This window comes from Nilaparvata lugens, chromosome 5 (genome assembly GCF_014356525.2).
Source record: "Nilaparvata lugens isolate BPH chromosome 5, ASM1435652v1, whole genome shotgun sequence".
NCBI lineage: Eukaryota > Metazoa > Arthropoda > Insecta > Hemiptera > Delphacidae > Nilaparvata > Nilaparvata lugens.
The window spans coordinates 28002869-28023101 of NC_052508.1; the positions used below are offsets into that span (position 1 = coordinate 28002869).

General features: G+C 38.3%; 2 protein-coding genes across 2 annotated transcripts; one reads left to right on the top strand and one right to left on the bottom strand.

The window, feature by feature from the left end:
- Window positions 1-9476: 9476 nt before the first annotated feature.
- On the top strand, window positions 9477-10596 carry LOC111050985 (uncharacterized transmembrane protein DDB_G0289901-like). Its single transcript, XM_039429437.1, has 2 exons — window positions 9477-9813; window positions 10160-10596. Exons 1-2 carry the CDS (start codon window positions 9477-9479, stop codon window positions 10594-10596), a joined length of 774 nt encoding a protein of 257 aa, XP_039285371.1.
- Window positions 10597-17900: 7304 nt separating this feature from the next.
- Window positions 17901-18776, bottom strand: LOC111053530 (uncharacterized protein K02A2.6-like). The gene has a single exon (XM_022340435.2). It carries the CDS (start codon window positions 18774-18776, stop codon window positions 17901-17903), a length of 876 nt encoding a protein of 291 aa, XP_022196127.2.
- Window positions 18777-20233: the final 1457 nt, after the last annotated feature.

Below are 20233 nucleotides of genomic sequence, written 5' to 3' on the forward strand. Positions count from 1 at the left end.
AGACTTCAGATCTCGTTTAAATGTAGCAAGAGTTATTCTGGAAGAAACAGTGCATGGGCATTGCTCACTTAGACTGAGAAGGAGTGAATACACCTTTAGTATCAAACTTAAACGTATTAATTTAAGCAAGAATTGAACTGTTAATTAACGAAAGTGTTAGATTGCAGTCAAATCACAAAAAAAAATAGAAATAAAAACAATAAGGATGGTGGGCTCATATACAGAGGATGGATGATGGAAGGAAAGTCAAACAATATGCGAATATGGTTGTGGGAGGTAGGAGGACGAGAGGACGTCCCATACTCGTATGATGAGCACATAATAATAATTGGGAGAAGAGAGAAGAAAGACTGTAGGGCAAATTTTATCTGTAGGGAAATTGTATAAACTGTAGCGAATTGGATCAGCTATTGGTGGTTTAAGCTTAAAATCTAACAAATTATAATAAATGCTACCATTTAGCTTGATTCCAATGAGTTGAACTGTTATTTAGCGTACCTCCTCTAGCTCGCACTTGGGCGTCACGTTGAAGCTCAACTGCCGTTGTGCAGAATGGTAAGTGGTGTCTCACAATACAGAATCCATTTGGTTTGACCTGTTCACATTGCAGTAGATGACAGGGTAGGTCGCATTTATTTTGATAGCACCATTCTGTCCAATGACATTCATCACTTACAACACATGCTATAAAATAAGCAAATGTTTGTATTATTACTTTTATGTAGAAAATTGCCAAAAAATTATAGTTGTAATTAACCAAAGAATTGGGACCCTTAACGGGGGTGCATGGGGTGATGCCAGTGCTAGAGCGCGAATCGCGAGTTTGATTTCACCAGAGTGGAATACAATTCAATGAAACAGCTGTTTGTTCAATGAATAATTTTAATAGCCTTCATGGAAAAGGTATTACATAAATTGGTTCATGGATCAACTTGTGTGAGACCACGACTGTACAAAATATATTTTCAGACATTAGTACAAGATATTTATTGTGCCTATTGGCTCCACCGTATGCTATTGGCGCTAACCTTAAATGAGCATGCTCATAAAATGGAATATACACATCAGGTTAATAGTCTACAATCATACTACAGAGTTGGGCAGGGAGGTATGGATTATTTGAAATAACAGTTACACACTCATTTTCAAATGAAACTCAAAATTCAATTTTTTGGTCTGTGCCTTGGATGTTGCCATTATACAAATTAAAGAGGAAAAAATTAAAACATTGATTGTGTATGGAAAATAATACCTGTTAAATGCTCTCCGTTTTTGTTCATACACTCTTGTAGACGTTGTGAGAAATTGTGCATAGGCCCACGGTATATAGAAGAAGAAATCTAAATACCGTGAGTATTCAGAATTTTTATTTAAATAATATATTTTTCATCTAAATACCGTGCATAGGCCTACTCCTCTGAAGCATTGCATGTGGTACCGCTCGAATTTCCTGTGTTATTGCTTCACTCAGTGCTTCAAGGGTTCGTGGTTTGTTTATGTATACATGTGCTTTTAGGTAGACCCATAAAACTAATTATTGGCCCTTACTCGTTTCGAGAAAACAGTCGAACCGTCACTAACAATACGGATTGTTACCTACCGATGCTGCATGAATTTGTTCTGCCACAATTCAGAAGACACCGGACGTATCAACATCAATACGTATGGTTCCAACAAGATGGGGCGACATGCCATTTATCGAGAGCAGCTATGGAATTTCTAAGGCAGACCTTCCCTGGATGCCTCATTTCGTTGCGTGGAGATGTGGAGTGGCTCCTCGGTCACCGGACCTGTCACCTTGTCCGGTCCTGTCCGGTCCTTGTCCTGTCACCTGTCACCTTGACTATCTTTTATGGGTCTACCTGAAGCACGTGTATAGCCTACATAAACAAACCACGAACCCTTGAAGCCCTGAGTGGAACAATAACACAAGTAGTTCGAACGGTACCACGTGCAATGCTGGTATGCCAGAGGAGTATGGACAACTTCTCACATCGTCTACAGAAGTGTATGGACAAAAATGGACAGCATTTATTAACAGATGCTTTTTCCCGTACCGTACATAGTCAATGTTTTAATTTTTTCCCCTTCAATTTTCATAATGGCAACATCCAAGGTTCACACTAAAAAATAAATTTTGAGTTTCATTTAAAAATGAGTGTGTAGCTGTTATTTCAAATCATCCATACCTCCCTGCCCAACCAGAAGACTAGAATCTTACTGGTAGATCGTTGTTCTAACCTATAGCAATCTACAATAGATCATGTTTGACTCTGATTGTTGTATTCAAGTGGCTGTAGGTAGAACGATGTTTGGTGTATGTAACTAATAATGTAACAGTTAGTTGTATTTTGGTATTTGAAGTACTATGATATAGCTACATCTAACCATACACAAGTAAAACAACACTTACTTATTTTATTATCCAACTAATCTAACATCGTATCCTGCTCTTTACCTACAGTTTAATAATAGTCCATTGGATTTAATAAGTGTCCTAAGAACCGAGCCTTAAATATTACAACTGTAGCATAAACTTTTATTCTTGCTTTAACACCATATTCTTATTTGACACCTGCTAAAATAGATAATTATAGTTTGTGTAAAATAAGTTGAGACTTGGCCCTCCATCCGAGGAAATTAGACCCCGGCCATCATGGAAGCTACTCGCTACAACTGGCAACATATCCAATTACAAGCAGGCAACAAATTTTTATGTAGCACCTCATTACTTTGGATGCAAAACACGCTCGACTGGCCATGGTAGGTATGCGTCAAAGCTAGAGACCAGGTTTCGTCCAAGAGTCCGCCACTCATGCTGCTAATGTTGCAGCTCTGGAGCTTTCTTTTTTCTGAGTAGCAAGCATCAGCCAATGACTCATCGCAATTTCAGAATGACTAACTCTCATGAAAATAAAGATAGAAAGATTTGAATTTGGATTCAGCTCCCCCAAATTCTTTAGAGCGTGGGTCCCATTTTTGAAACTACTCAAAAACAAGGGAGCTACGACTGGTTTAAATAGCTTTCCATCATCATTATTATAATAAAATTATAATATAATTTTATTATAATTGACCGAGCGAAGTGAGGTCTAAGATTCAAGTTGACGGTTTGGCATTTCTCTTAATGTTTAAATGTTTAAATGTTTAAATGTTTAAATGTTTAAATGTTTAAATGTTTAAATGTTTAAATGTTTAAATGTTTAAATGTTTGAATGTTTAAATGTTTGAATGATTGAATGTTTGAATGTTTAAATGTTTATATGTTGCGCGTTTACGGCGAAACGCGGTAATAGATTTTTATGAAATTTGACTGGTATGTTCCTTTTTTAATTGCACGTCAACATATATACAAGGTTTTTGGAAATTTTGCATTCCAAGGATAATATAAAAGGAAAAAGGAGCCTCCTTCATATGTCAATATTAGAGTAAAAATCAGATTATAGAATTATTCATCACTAGCCGTCAGGCTTGCTTCACTCGCCATATCGGATCGTCCAAGAATGGGATCAGCAGGCTCGCTTCGCTTGCCTGCATTTTTCATTTGAGCATTTTTATCATATGTTAGGACGATCCAGTCGGGGATCCAGACTAAACGTCTGGCTAAACGGATATGGCGAGCGAAGCGAGCCTGACTGCTAGTAATATAATATTGCCAGGATTGAAGTAGCAGTGCCCAATCAATTATTCCGCGATAAATGCATTTAAATCTTCAACTTGGTGCCAACCTAACAAAGTCAACCCAACTTAATGCCAACCTGACAAAATTGTCAATTTAGTTGCCAGTTAAAAGAGTTAAGAAACGATGGTATATATTTTTACAATATTATGAAAGAAGTCCTCACAAGACCAAAGGTGAATAATGTCCTTTGGAAGATTAGAATGTAGAGGTGCGTACAGATATACACGCCGCGAACATGAGCAATTCACTTTTAATCAGCTGATTATATCTGTATTTTTACAGAAACTGTAAGATGTAGTTATAAAAAGCTTGGCATCAGCTGATTAAAAGTGAATTGCTTATTGCTCATGTTCACGGCGCGTATATCTGTACGCACCTTTAGACCTACATAAACCCAACATCCAAGTTCACAACTCAAAATGATAAGTTACTCACATCATGGTCTACATAATTTAATTTGATTCGTCGATCCTTCTTTGAAGCAAACATTTTGGTGACAGAGTCGTAGAATTTTGCTTCTGTCATCAGTTTCTTGAAATACTGTTTTTCAATAAACAGGGAAGCTAGTCCATTGAGTCAATTTCGATGGTTGAATTCCTAGTGTTTTTTTCATGCGTTTAAGAGCCGAAAAGGTGCGTTCAGCAGAAGCACTTTGTAGCTGGGATAGTGAGCACTAGATGAATTAGTCTGCTTTTTCAATAAAAAAAAGTAAATTCGTATGGCTTTTGTTGGTGGGGAGTCCCTTACGGGAAGGTCCCACCGCCTGAATATATAATTTAAGCCGTCAATGGGCCTTATGACTGTCATACTTCAGCCGGGACCGACAATTTAACGTGCCCATCCGATAACACAGGAGTGATCTGGTTAAAAAACTTTTGGTTATGAGAGGGATTGAACCTGGGATCTCTGTGCTGCTACGCAAGCACTCTATCCACTAGACCACGGATCACTCCTGCTTTTTCAATGAATGTCCCTGTTAAATAATTGTCCACTAAATAGTCATTCAATTTAGAAATGCAGTTAATGAAGGAAGAAGAGGAGTAAATCACGACAACTCAGCCTCCAAACTATTTACATTGAAATATTGTCCGTGTCCGTATGGAGATTTGGTCTTGCAGAAAGCAGAAACATTGTTGGCAAGTCAATCGATTGGATCAAATATCGATTATTTCATTTCGATAATCCATGTGGTTGAGGAGCTACTTACGAAGGACCTTATTCAATCATTCATATACAAGTAGTTCCTTCCGCGTCCACTTAGCATGCAGCGCAGCGCTAGTGTCAAATTGTAGGAATAGATTAGACTTCCTACAACGCTACAAGCCTTCTTATGTTGCAAAACCTTACTGCTCCGTATCTTTCAATTCCGTATTTTCCATAATATTTTGATAGGTATTCGCATGCTCCTATAACCTATAGCACAGAATTAATAATAGCACAGAAGGCTAGCGGAATAGGACTATCTGTTCACGCGTAATCGAGTAGTTCCTTTGCCAGATTGTAGATAGCACGCAGAACCCTACTCCGGTCTCGCTCACCCCCCTTCCGCACTCCGTCCTCACAACAACTCTATCACCCACTCCACTGACAGGTAGTCGCCCCTCACTCCTTCGACACTATCACACACACACACACACACACACACACACACACCACACAGATGCACACACACAGTCAACTCGGCACCAGACACCTGTCAACTTGTGAAGCAATTATAGGACTATTGTGATAATAATATTATTCAACCGCCTTCTGTTTTCTTTGCATTACATCCCAACATTCTCCTGATGATTGGGAAACTCACAGCTGAATCATGACTGTATCATTTATATTACTCTGTGTTCTGTAAGAATGAGAATGCTATGTAAAGAAGAAGTAAAGGAATAAGAAAAATAGAAGAAAAAGAAAATATGAAGTTTTCATTTCATCATCTTCTAAATATTTATTATTTTTTATCACTATTGTATAGTATATCTTCATCTTTCTTATCCTCTTATCCTCTTCTCCTCCTTCATGATCCACTGATTCTTATTTCTCTCATATGCTACTCCTTCTTCTTCTTCTTTTTCTCATCCTCCTCCTAGAAGAAGAAGAAAAAAAAGAAGAAGATTTCTTCCTTCTTCTTCCACTATCTAATCTTCTTCATGTTCTACCACTTCTTATTTCTATCTTGCTACTCCTTCCCATTCTTCTCTTTCTTCAATGAGAAGAAGAAAAAATAAAAAGAAGAAGGAGAAGAAGAGGAAGAATAGAATGATGAAGAAGAGGAGAAGAAAAAGAAGAAGATGAGTAGATGATAAGAATAAAATGACGATTTTGAGTAGAAGAAGAAGAATAAATAATAGAACATGAAAGATAATGACAAAATGATAAAAAATATGACAAAAAGATAATAGTAAGAAACAGAAGAAGGAGAAAAAGAAGAGCTACAACTTGATGATGGAGAAAAATAAGTTTGGAGATGAAGAAAAATAGGTAGGAGATGAATAGAATAAGATATCATGAGAAAAGAAGAAGAAGCTGATGTATTACTATTATTACATTCATTTAAACTACATAAGTCACCCTATCCATAATATTGGTGAAGCTGAATTCTTGCAGGATGTTAGTATAAATAGTTAATAGCCTGGAATCATAATAATACTAATTTTTCTCTCACATGAGAAAAGCTTTGAAAGAATCGATAAGGTCAACTTTTGTAAAGATATCCAATACTCCAGAATCATTACCCGAAAAATGTTGCGTTTTCAGAATTAATTATCAAAACTGCCCTTTTTCACAACTGGACTACTATTAACTAATGAGCTGTTTAACATGCATTCCAAGTACCACCAACAACTACAATATTAATCTTAATTTTTTTTTAGAAATTCACTTTAGTAGATATATTTTGCCAATCCTGGAGCAAATGTCCCAGAACCGCCTTTAACCTGAAGGTCACCCAAGATGACCAAACCTAACCTTAAGGTCACCCTAGTCGACCGAACCTAACCTCAAGGTCACCCAAGACAACCAAACCCAACCTCAAGGTCATCCAAGTAAAAAAAATTAAAAAAATTAATAAAAAAAATTTAAAAAAAATTAAAAAAAATTAAAAAAAATTAAGAAAAAAAAATTAAAAAAAATAAAAAAAAAGAATTGAAAAAAATATTAAAAAAAATAAATAAATAAAAAAAAGTGAATGATAAAACAGTAAATCAAATTGAATATTTATTTATTGGCATGAAAAGGTTACGACAAAAATGTCACCTTTTAAAAAAACCTAATCTTCATAATCCAATCATGGGTTGAGTTGACAATATTGTGGAGCTCCATCAATCCAGTGGGGACTGCAATTGGTCCAAACCTAACCTCAAGGTCACCCAAGTCAACCAAACCTAACCTCAAGGTCGCCAAAGTTGACCAAACCTGAAAAAAAAAGTGAATGATAGAACAGTAAATCAAATCAAATGTTTATTTATTGACATGAAAAGCTTACAACAAAAATATCTATCTTCCAGCATTGTCTTCATAATCCAATCATGGGTTGAGTTGACAATATTGTGGAGCTCCATCAATCCAGTGGGGACTGCAATTGGTCTGGGAGATGACTCATTTGCCGGGCCGGCTCCTCATCTCGCTGTGGCCGCCAGTCGCCCCACAGCCACCAGTTGTCCAGCTGCCGCCGGTCATCCAACTGCTGCCGCCAGTCACCCCACCACTGCCAGTCACCCCGCCGCCAGTTGTCTGGCCGCCACCGGTCGCCCCACCACTGCCAGTCACCCCGCCGCTGGTAGTCCGCCGCCGGTCGCCCCACCGCCGCCAGTCATCCAGCCACCACTGCCGGTCGCCCCACCACCATCAGTCGCCCCACTGTTGGTGACCATCCCGCTGCCAATAGTTGACCCGCTGTGGCTGGCAATCGTCCCGCCGGCTGAGGCCAGGATGGCTTCAATTTGGCAGTAGCCCCTCATATAGGTGAAAAATCACCTTACTTTACTTTCGGCGATGCAATTCCAGCGACCCCCACTCCACCTCCCTCTGTCACATGACCAATGGCCACGCCCACCAGCATTAAGGGACTCTAGCTCAAGATGGTCATGCAGGAACTGTCACTCTACATGGTCATGGAGACCTATCACTCCAGATCAATATGTCCATGGTAGACCTACTGGATCAAGATGTCCATGAGAGACTCTAGATCAACATGGCCATGCTGCTCTAGAGATCAAAATGGTATTGAAGATAGATATTTTCAATGATTCCCACTGCACCTTCGCCGTGTTTAGACATGACATATTTAACATGGACATTTTCAATGACCCTCACTCCTGTTGTCACATGTCTGTATGGGCATGGCTGGGGGGTCAGTCAGTCAGTTCAATTACTGATCAGTCCTAACCTAACCTAACCTAACCTAAGTTTTCAGCCTCTATCCCAAATCCCCCCTCCCCCGCCCAAGGTCATCGTCCCCAAAAAGGTCACGAATCCCAAGTTTTTAACCTCTAACCTAACCTGACCTAACCTAACCTAAGCTAACATAACCTAACCTGTCAATCAACTGTCAATTGTCAACTGTCAATCAACTGTCAATTGTCAACTGTCAATCAACTGTCAACTGTCAATTGTCAACTGTCAATTGTCAACCGTGAATTGTCAACTGTCAATTGTCAACCGTCAATTGTCAACTGTCAATTGTCAACTGTCAATTGTCAGCCATCAATTGTCAACTGTCAATTGTCACTGTCAATCAACTGTCAATCAACTGTCAACTGTCAATTGTCAACTGTCAATCAACTGTCAACTGTCAATTGTCAACCGTCTATTGTCAACTGTCAATCAACTGTCAACTGTCAATTGTCAACTGTCAATCAACTGTCAACTGTCAATCAACTGTCAACTGTCAATTGTCAACCGTCAATTGTCAACTGTCAATTGTCAACTGTCAATCAACTGTCAACTGTCAATTGTCAACTGTCAATCAACTGTCAACTGTCAATTGTCAGCCATCAATTGTCAACTGTCAATCAACTGTCAATCAACTGTCAACTGTCAATCAACTGTCAACTGTCAATTGTCAACTGTCAATCAACTGTCAACTGTCAATTGTCAACTGTCAATTGTCAACTGTCAATCAACTGTCAACTTTTTTGTGGTTGGGTTAGGTTAGGTTACGTTAGGTTACGTTAGGTTACGTTAGGTTAGGTTAGGTTAGGTTAGGTTAGGTTTGAACGTCATGGGTGACCTTGAAATTGATATGACCTTCGACGGGGGACAATGACCTTGGGCAGGGGAGGGGGTATTTGGGTTAGAGGCTAAAAACTTAGGTTAGGTTAGGTTAGGTTAGGTTAGGTTAGGTTAGGTTAGGTTAGGTTAGGACTGATCAGTAATTGAACTGACTGACTGACCACTGAGTGGACGACCCCCCAACCATGCCCATACAGACATGTGACAGGAGGAGTGAGGGTCATTGAAAATGTCCATGTTAAATATGTCATGTCTAAACATGGCGAAGGTGGAGTGGAAATCGTTGAAAATATCTATCTTCAATACCATTTTGATCTCTAGAGCAGCATGGCCATGTTGATCTAGAGTCTCTCATGGACATCTTGATCCAGTAGGTCTACCATGGACATATTGATCTGGAGTGATAGGTCTCCATGACCATGTAGAGTGACAGGTCCTGCATGACAATCTTGAGCTAGAGTCCCTTAATGCTGGTGGGCATGGCCATTGGTCATGTGACAGAAGGAGGTGAAGTGGGGGTTGCTGAAATTGCATCGCCAAAAGTAAAGTAAGGTGATTTTTTACCTATATGAGGGGCTACTGCCAAATTGAAGCCATCCTGGCCTCAGCCGGCGGGACGATTGCCAGCCGCAGCAGGTCGACTGTTGGTGGCGGGATGGCAGCTGTCGGTGGGGCAACCAGTGGCGGTGGGGTGTCTGGTGGCAGCAGTTGGATGACTGGTGGCGGTGGTTGGATGATTGGCGGCAGTTGGATGACTGGTGGTGGTGGTGGTGTGGTGACTGGTGGCGGAGGTTGGATGACTGGCGGCGGGGTGACTGTCAGTGGTGGGGCGACTGGCGGTTGCCGGATGACTGGTGGCAGCAGTTGGATGACTGGCGGCAGTGGTGGGGTGACTGGTGGCGGTGGTGGGGTGACTGGTGGCAGCGGTTGGATGACTGGCGGCGGTGGGGTGACTGGTGGCTGCAGCGGGATGAGTAGCTGGCTGACAAATGAGCCGACCCCTAGATTATTTGTGTGAGGCGGCTCATAATGGCTGAAGCAGGACCCATCATCACTGTGATGACTCCATTATATATTGCTCTCAGTCATCTTCAACAAAGCAATGATTGGTTAGGTTCTGAAATGGTATGATAGGTTGAGGAATGGTTAGGATAGGTTAGGTTGGGTTTGGTTAGGTTCGGTTAGAAAAGGTTAGGTTGGATTAGGTTTGGTTTGGTTAGGCTAGGTACAGTGGGAATGGGAACTAATAAGGAGTTGTAGTAGCAGCAGTACTAGTTGGAGTAGTACTAGTGGGAGTTGTAGTGGTCACCGAAACAGCCCTCGTTGAAAGCACAGCAAGGCAATCTCTCACCTATATGAAGAGTCACTGCCAAATTGAAGCCGTCCTGACCTCAGCCGGCGGGATGATTGCCAGCCTCAGCAGGACGACTGTTGGCAGCGGGATGGTCACCTACAGTGGGGCGACCGGTAGTGGTGGGGCAACTGGCAGTGGTGGCCAGATGACTGGCAGTGGTGGGGCGACCGGTGGTGGCCGGATGACTGGCGGCGGGGTGACTGTCAGTGGTGGGGCGACTGGCGGTTGCCGGATGACTGGTGGCAGCAGTTGGATGACTGGCGGCGGCTGGACAACCGGTGGTGGTGGGGCGACCGGCGGCCGCAGCGAGACAAGGAGCCGGCCCGGCAAATGAGTCATCTCCCAGACCAATTGCAGTCCCCACTGGATTGATGGAGCTCTACAATATTGTCAACTCAACCCATGATTGGATTATGAAGACAATGCTGGAAGATAGATATTTTTGTCATAACCTTTTCATGTCAATAAATAAACATTCAATTTGATTTACTGTTTTTTTTTAATTTTTTTTAATTTTTTTTTAATTTTTTTTTAATTTTTTTTTAATTTTTTTTAAATTTCTTCATTTTTTTCTAATTTTTTTTACTTGGATGACCTTGAGGTTAGGTTTGGTTGACTTGGGTGACCTTGAGGTTAGGTTTGGTCGACTTGGGTGACCTTGAGGTTAGGTTTGGTCGTCTTGGGTGACCTTGAGGTTAAAGGCGGTTCTGGGACATTTGCTCTAGGATTGGCAAAATATATCCACTCACTTTTGAACTCTTAGATCTTCCAGAATGCTCGATAATGTGAGGGCATACCGGTTTGGAGATAGAGAACTATCATTTGATACTACGAGAAGAGATACTCTATAAGGAATTAATAGATTCAATCACAGAATTGATATAGCAAATTATTATAGAAGATTTCTCTGATTTAATTTGGCAACATTTGAAAAGATGAATGGCTTCAAAGGTTTTCTACTGGAGGTTTTTTATTCAAAGTTTTAATATCCCAACAATTATTATATAAAGTTGAAAAAAGGTACTGAATGTATTTCTCCCAGTAATGTTTTGAATGATATAATATAGGCCTATATTTTTCCAATCACTGCTTTATCATCATAATAATTAGACTTGGCTTGAATACTTTAATAGTTATCTTGAGCTTTCTCGTTATTTATTAAGTTTTACACATTCGAGCTGTTTCCTTTGTTCATTGTGATATTCTTCTGCAAGCTCAACCAATATCTATCCTTTCAATATTGATTCTAATACCAATCTCAATGCAGAAGACATAAAAAGGGAAAGCTAAGATTAATAATAAATAATTAATAATTTAATTCTTAATTAATAATCAAGATAATAGTGGATTCAAGAGCGGATGCAGAGAATAAAGGTTGCTAGTGCAGGGCATTCCATTAGTGATTTGGAAAGAGAATGTGGATAATCAATGGATGAAGATGGTAAGCGTGAAGATGGTAATAATAATATATTTGATGATTTTGTTTGTTAATCAATTGGATTGATCAACAATTGAATTTCAATTGAATTTTCGTTTCAATGTTCATTGTTCCAATGAATCCGGCCAATCTACCTCATACTCCCGACACAACTCTAGCCAATGCTTATACCAGCCACATTTCTTTCTAATAAAAATTTCCGAAATAATTCGTGGGAATCATTCGGCGGGCATGGACAAAGTTTTCAATATATAATTAAAATGCTGGCATAAGGTAGTCAACCACATTTTATCCACCCCTGATTCCAAGTATAACACATAGTCAGGAGTATTCATTGGCAGGGAGAGCAATCTTTTTATGAAAAACCGACCAAAACGTTCAAGTTCCTCCGATTCAATATACCCCCACATTTCCGCGGCATATGTGACAACAGCTCTACTTGCCGCATTAAAGACATGCCACTTTGATGAAATTGGTACCTTGTCATTCAAAATAAGCTTTCGCCAAACACTGTTAATACCATATTTGGCTGCAGTCACCTTATTTTTGAAATGCGAACTCATAGACAGGGCAGAGGTAAATGTTATTCCAAGGTACTTATATTCGTTTACTACTTCTAATTTGTCTTCTCCATAATACCACTTCTCATTTCTACCCAATCTTCCACCTTTTCGAAACACCATTACCTTAGATTTTGCCATATTCAGCGTAAGATTCCAGCGTATGCAGTAGTTCCGCAGCTCATTTATCATTATTTGTAGCATTGTAGCTCTGTCTGAGAATATTACCAAGTCATCGGCATATAGTAGGCTATTGATTCTGAATCCATCTATTGTCTATTGTTTATCCATCCCCCTATAGACTCACATATGTCATGAATAAACAGCAGGAATAATAAAGGAGATAACAGGCAGCCCTGTTTTAAGCCACTCTCGATATTAAAACCACGTGTTATACCTCTATTACACCAAATCACGGCATTTGTATCATTATAGAAGTTTCTTATCAAACGAACGCATTTATTTGAAAGACCCAAACCATGTAGTTTATAGAATAGAGCATCTCTATCCACAAGATTGAATGCGGATTTGTAATTGATGAAGAAGCATTAAGTTTTTTTCTTTTCAACGCTCAGCTTATAATGAATTATACTATGCAGAACAAACACATTATCTACAGTCGAATAGCCCCTCCTGAAACCCGCCTGATTCTCCTCCAATACATTCCCACCTTCTACCCATTTTTCCATTCTTCTCAAAAATATTCCTGAGAAAATCTCAGCTGCTGAGTTGACAAATGAAATCAATCTGTAGTTAGCAACGTCCATGTTGTCGCCTTTTTTGTGGAGTGGAAATATAATTGATCTAACAAAAGCTGTAGGCACTGATTCTCTGTCTAAGATATTATTGAAAAAGGTTAGTGGTAGTTCCCTGTACTCAGTAGGCGAATTTTTATAAAATTCTGCCGGTATTCTGTTGTATCTGGGTGCCTTATTTCCGCGGAGTTTTTTTAAAGCGCAGTCGAGTTCATTCATTTCAATCATCTTATCTAATTGGTAATCTTCAACTGAAGGCGCCGCATAGTTTGTTTGCTCGGAACTCCTAATGGGTGAATACAATTGTTGAAAATACCTAACCCAAATCTCTGCTTCGATACCAGAATCATTATTCGCTGAGTGCTTACCTCTAAAATTATTAATTAGTTCCCAAAATGTTTTTGAGCCTCTAACCGATTTTAGTTTCAATTCTATGTACTTCATGTGTTCAATCTTCTTCTTTCTGCATAATAATTTATATTCTTTGGATGCATTCATATAACATATTCTTACTTGACTAGACCCAGTCCTCCTGAATATATTCAGCAGAGAAAACATTTTCTACTAGAGATATTTCTACTCAGTGACCAAGGCACAATCTAGAAAAATAATTTTTATCACATATACATCACTCACATCATATGTGATAGAAAGCCCCAATATGGAACAAAAGAGAGTATGGGGTGATAGTATAACACTCACATCATAAAAGCATTATAAACTGAATAAATTGCAATTTTAAAAAATATCTTAAAATATGCCCAACTATTCTCTCCGATTATAGGAAAATAATGTGGAGTTTGGAAGAAATTGGAATTTACCACAAATTATCCTGTTTTAAGTGTATGAGAGTTTAATTTTTCAAATAGAAATGCCCTCCGAGTTGGTTGAAGAGGTTGTCATCCTTTTGTAGTCTTTCAAACAGGCATTCAACCAATCCACTTGTCTTAGAGAATTATCATTTTTCCAGAAGGAATGTATATTGTAGGGTACTTATAGTATGAATTCATAATCATACGTATACTTTTCAATTAATGATTCATTTTTATTAAATACATTATTATTTGAAGAGTTATATCATGAAGAGTTGGTTTTCCTTTTCACAAATAAAAAATAAAGAATGAGAGTTTAACAATAAGAGAACAAGTATCATTTGAGAATTCCTCTCACAAATTATAGAGAAATATGTGTTTCACAATACGAGAGCAAGTATTCAATACAATTCTCAATAATTACTGAAAATTCCCCACGCGGTATGCATGATTTAATATATATTCACCCTTATATTTTGTTGTAGTTTCTAATTAGAGAGATTCAACCAGAAAACTATTTCCTGATCAAGTATATGGAAGCCATAATTTTTCTGAAAAAAGAGATTCTCCTCCTAATAATAGTTAACAATAGTTAACACTCACACTTCCTCCTACTCCATCACCTCCTTCTTCCCCTTCTTCTTCTTCTTCTTCTTCTCCTCCTCCTTCTTCCCCTTCTTCTTCTTCTTCTTTTTCTTCCTCTTCTTCCTCTTCTTCTCCTTCCTCTTCTTCTTATTCTTCTTCTTCTCCTTCTACTACTTCTTCTTCTCCTTCTCCTCCTCTTCCTTCAGCTCCTCCTCTTCCATTTTTATCTTCATTTTATTTATCTCCATCTTATTCCTCTTCTGCTATTTCTTCGTGTCTTCTTATTCTTCTTTTTCTTCTAGGAGGAGGAAGAAGAGGAGGAGAAAAAGAAGAAACAAATAAATAGCAGAAGAAGAATAAGGAGAAGAAGAAGAAAATGAAGATGAGAATAGAGGAGGAAGAGGAAGAGAACGTGAAGAAGATGAAGAGCTGAGAATAATAGTGGAAGAAGAAGTGAGAAGAAGGATAATAATTATGAGAGGGGAAGAAAATGATCAGAAGTTCTTCTCTTTCTTCTCCTTATCTGTCATATCCCATCATCACTCCTCCTTCCCTTATTATTATTATTATCATTATTATCATCATTATCATCATCTCATCCTACTCTTCTCTACTCATGATCATCAAATAATATTTTCTTCTTATTTTTCTCATTATTCTTATCATCCTCCTTTTCTTCTCCTTATCATATTAAAGAACTTATCATATCAACAGATTATAGAAAAATAGAAATTATATATATTCATAATTCAGTTCTAGAGTTGTCAGAGCAGAAAGCTACATGTCACAAAGGAATGAAATTGTTTGTCTTTTATAATAGGCCACTAATTGGCCTTTGGTTGTGCTGCAATATTATTGTTGAGGCTTCCTCAGAAATGAGATGAAAGCCTGGCAGGCTGCCAGATGCAGCTATAAAAAACCGGATCAAAAATGTGTTTAACATCTCCACTCACTTTCCTTCACTTATTCCCATGCCAGCCCACTTTTCTCCTTCCACTCATTACAAGCTGTTACAAGCGACTGTTGACATGCTTATGCGATCTGGTGGGACAATGCAGAGCTAACTTATGCGTGATATTATAAATGCACTACGTTGTTATTCTCATTATAGGAGTTTTCTCTGCCTATAGATACACTATGAAGACATTTTTATTATTCTGTATCAAAGTGTAGGAACTTCCTCACTTCCTACATGGGGGAATCGCCCTAGCTATAAATTGCATGCTATGACACATGTAATTCAATATCTCAATGTAAAAAATTAACAGCTGTGTAGACTATAAATTGCATGCCTCATTGAATGCAATTTTTATGCACTATTGATATATGAATAGGATGCAAAGAACTTATAACTGCTCGTCTGGGCGCCTATAGTGTGGTCCACGTTATTATGGCAGTGGATAAAGATAGAAGAATAGCGATAACGATTCTCTGCATTAATTAATTAAATTTCTACACTGTCAAAAACATAATTGACATCGTTGTGGACCTAGAAAAGGATAGTACAACCAGCTTTGTCGAATTATAAACAAGGATATCAAAACCAAAGTTGATCAAATACTGTCATTATAACGTAGACCTCACTATAGATGTCTTCTGGTTTTCTCGTGCTAAATTCCGGAAAGCGTTATATGATAATTAAATCTTGTGTAAGCATGATCTGATCAAATAAATAGTTAGTGTATCAGTGTGGATGTGCTTATGGTTTGGGATGTCATTATAACTGCGCGAGGTCTACTGTTCACAGAACTACTAGTATAGTGAAAACGAACAGGTGACTGTATGTTGTACTGTTGCAAATATGATACAGCTTATCAGTGTGGGGAATAAGGTGGAATCTCTAATTTGATTTAAATGTAATATTTTCAAATAAACTAGTGAAAAGTTGTGAAAGAAATGTTTAATAATTAATCTATTGATGAATAGTGCAATTCTCTGCTCTGTCTATCAGTGAATAAAATTAATGTGAGTGAACCTATTTTATTATTTGATTCACTAGACATTGATGATATGTAATATACTAAATATGATATAATGTACTGACAGGGCACCCATGCTTCGCTACGGGAATTAGAAGATATAATTATTTTTGTGAAACATTTATAATCTAAATCCTACCAAAATTGTTATAATCGTTTCTGAGATTACGCCACAACTTGGCATGAAAATGATAGAGTCAAATCATTCGAATAATTAATTAATGTGTTGGAAGTGCTCTGTAGAAGAGTAGTCTAATTGCAGCGAATTTTGTAGATTATTGGGCGGGGCTTAAGAGTCGACCTCGACTTTATTCATTGGTAATTAATATCTCCCGTTGACAGTTATGAAAGCAGTGATCATGTTATTTTTGTTTTTGCTTGATGCAATTGGAGAATAAATTCTAAATTAGGTTGATTCGGAATTTGATGTCTCTGGTATACATGGATCTCTTGCTTATTCTGGAATTTTTGGCATAGCCTGTCGCTTACTTTTCGTTTCACTTATCCAAAAGTGTGAAAGCAGCCAATCCACTGATTCTTTCTTACATGGAAGTCCATTCATAATAGTTGGTATAACATTTATTGTGGCGGATTTCTCATGTCCTAAACTTTACTATCATAAATATTAGTGTGGGATCAATTTAATGTGAATTTGCATAAATCTGAATAGAGTTTTATTCAATCACTTTGTTTATTAACTACCATTATATGATTTCTTTCTTTGATCCTAGCTTGAACCAGAAGATTAGGAAAGAAAAATTGGATGTAAACTAACATGTAACTCAATTTAATCTCTATCTAAATTGACAACTTTATTTTTTTACTTGTGATCTGTTGTGTATTTTTGAAAGAATAAGAACTCTCATAGAATTATTTCAATGATCTTTATTGAACACTGTATATTGTTAAATCGAATACGATACAGAATAGAAAAATGCTAGACAGGTGAACAGCGCCTTCATGAATGTGTCTGTGTTTGTGTTTCCAATGCCTGTCTGATCTTTTTGAATGTTGTAGTGTAGAAATGTACAATAGATAATAATTTAGATTATAATGCAAATGTTTGAAATTTGTGTGTATATAATGTTGTAATAATCATATCATATTCATGTATAATAAATGTTGTTGGTAATAAATTGAATCATTGTTTTCTCCATTTCTGTGTGATATTTTATGTTGGCTACTCTGTGTAGGCGGTAGTTCAAATATATATAACAATTCTCCCCCACGATAATAATAATTACAAGTTCAATTTATTGACTGGTCTTCGCTCTCGGTTGGAACGCCTAGGCTGGTCCTGGGCTCTGGAACTGGGATCAACCTGTTGCTCAACAACTCCAGTTGTTGACATGGGTGTTCTCTGTTGCATGTCTGCATTTTGAGGTGGTTGCAGGGCATGTTGTGTCAAATCCGTGTTCATGTCAGTTGGTTGGTGATATTCTTGACCAGAAACTGGAACATCTTGTTGGTTGCTGTACAATTGTTGTCTTGGTCTGAAGTCAGGTATCTTCAAGGTAACAATTGGTCAAGTGCATTCTTGGTGAGAGGAATTTCACATAGTTGAAATTGATCGATGTGTCTCTTGATTGTGTATCCTTCATCCAGTTCAACAAGGTAGTGGAGCCTACCAAGACATTCTACAATGGTTCTGTAGCGCCACTTGCCTGATGTGGTGTAGTTACAAGCCTGCACCCTTGCTCCTAAGGGCAAATGATGGACTAGTTCAGGTGGTGGTTGAACTGCTAGGTTGATGTCAGGGATAGTGGGTTTGTAGATGTCTAGATGTGTTTGTAGTGGACGACCCATGAAGAGTTCTGCTGGTGCTTCTCCTGACTCCAATGGTGTAACACACAGTCTGAACAGAGCTGCATGGAAATTCTCATGATGAGTGCCTTCATCAGATGTCATTGTCTTAAGTTTCTTCTTGAAAGTCTGGACGTAGCGTTTAGCCAATCCATTTGTTGCTGGGTGGCCTGGGGCAATAAATCTTTGTTTTATTCCATTTCGTTTGCAAAATGCTTGAAAGTCATTGGAAGTGAAAAGTGTGGCATTGTCACTGACCAGGATCTCTGGAAGTCCATTGTGAGAGAATATTTCCCTCAACATCCTAATGGTTGGATTTGTAGTTGGTGGGGTAGCTGTCACTGCAATTTCAGGCCACTTTGACTTGGCATCAACTAGGATGAGGTAATAGTTACCTTTGTATGGGCCTGCATAGTCCTTGTGGACACGTTTCCAGTTGGACTCTGGTATATCCCACACATGTAGAGGTGCCTCCTTTGGATCTGCTTTGAATTCGCAACAGCTCCTGAAGCTTCTCACTGCTGCCTCAATGTCTTTGTCAATATTTTTCCAATAGCAGTGTCTGCGGGCCAATGCCTTCATCTTTACAACTCCTGTGTGAGTGTCATGAAGATCCTGTAGTACCTGAGGATGGAGCTTCTTTGGAATAACCACTCTCACCCCCCGGAAAATAATTCCATGCTGAAGGCAAAATTCTGGGTTCTGTATTGTGCCGGTAAGTAGATTTGCCTTAAGAACAGAGAGTTCAGGATCAGCATCAGTTTCTTGCTTGATGATGTCAGATGTAATAGTATTAGATGAAATGGACTGAACAGTTTGTGCCAGAAGTAGATCATCTTCATCATCACATGGAACCTCCAAAGTGATTGGTGATCGTCACAGATAATCAGCATTACAATGAAGTTCAGATCGTCTATGCTCTATACCAGTGGTCGCCAAACAGTCGATTGTGAGCTACCGGTAGCTCGTGAGATAGTTTTTGATAGCTCACAGAAATGCTTGGGTTGTCAACCTTGCATTGAGAAACATGACTACAAAATTTTGTATTTCTCAAAGATATGAAGTTGAATGATTTAAATTTGCAGCTTCAAGGGAAAGATAAGGACATCAGTGGAATGATTTGAACTGTAAAATCGTTTTCCAAGGAGCTTGAGATGTGGGAAAAGAATGTCGTCCAGTTTGAATATAAACACTTTTCCAGTCTGAAGAAAATCAATGACGAGAAAAATCCTTCACAACACCTCAGCAATAACCAATAATATGTTACAGTTCAGACTTGAGACAACAGTTTGATCAACAATTTCAAGATTTTAAAAGCATATCAAATATGGTACAATTCGTCAACTCTCCTTTTGTAGAGATCGATGCAGAAGTATTGCAGCTTGTGTTGTAAAAACTTTTGGTGGAGATCAGGCTTCAGTTGAAATGGAATTTGTGGATTTTTAAAATGATCTTGTCTCTCAGATCACTTTCTACAACTGGAAATATTTGGCCTCAAATCCCCAAAGAAAAATATCCAATTATTATTCAAGTTGCATTGAGGTTGAAAGCTATGCTCAGCTCTACCTACTTGTGTGAATCATCTTTTTCAAGTATAAAATTCATAAAAAATCCATACAGTAACATTTTTTGGACAACTGCATCAGAATGGCGGCTACAACGTACACTCCAAACATCAAGAAAATACTTGATCGCCAAAAAGAGTTTCTCTGCTCTCATTGAAATGTACATTTCAACTTCTGTTATACTTTTTGCTATGAGATAAGTAGATTTCAACACTAGAAATGTATCTTTATAGGCTGCATGATTGTTGACACATGAGGGATGAATTTAGCATAGTACATGACAAGGCTGCAAAAACTTTTTACTTCCTCAGTGTTGATAGGACGTTTTGCTTTTAAAATTGATTGAACTTTGTCTTCAGATTTCTGTAGACCAGCTTCACAGATAGTGTGTTCAAGGTACTGCACATGAGACTTGAAAAATTGGCACTTGGAAAGGTTGACATGAAGGCCTAATTGTTGAAGCCTCTGTAGACA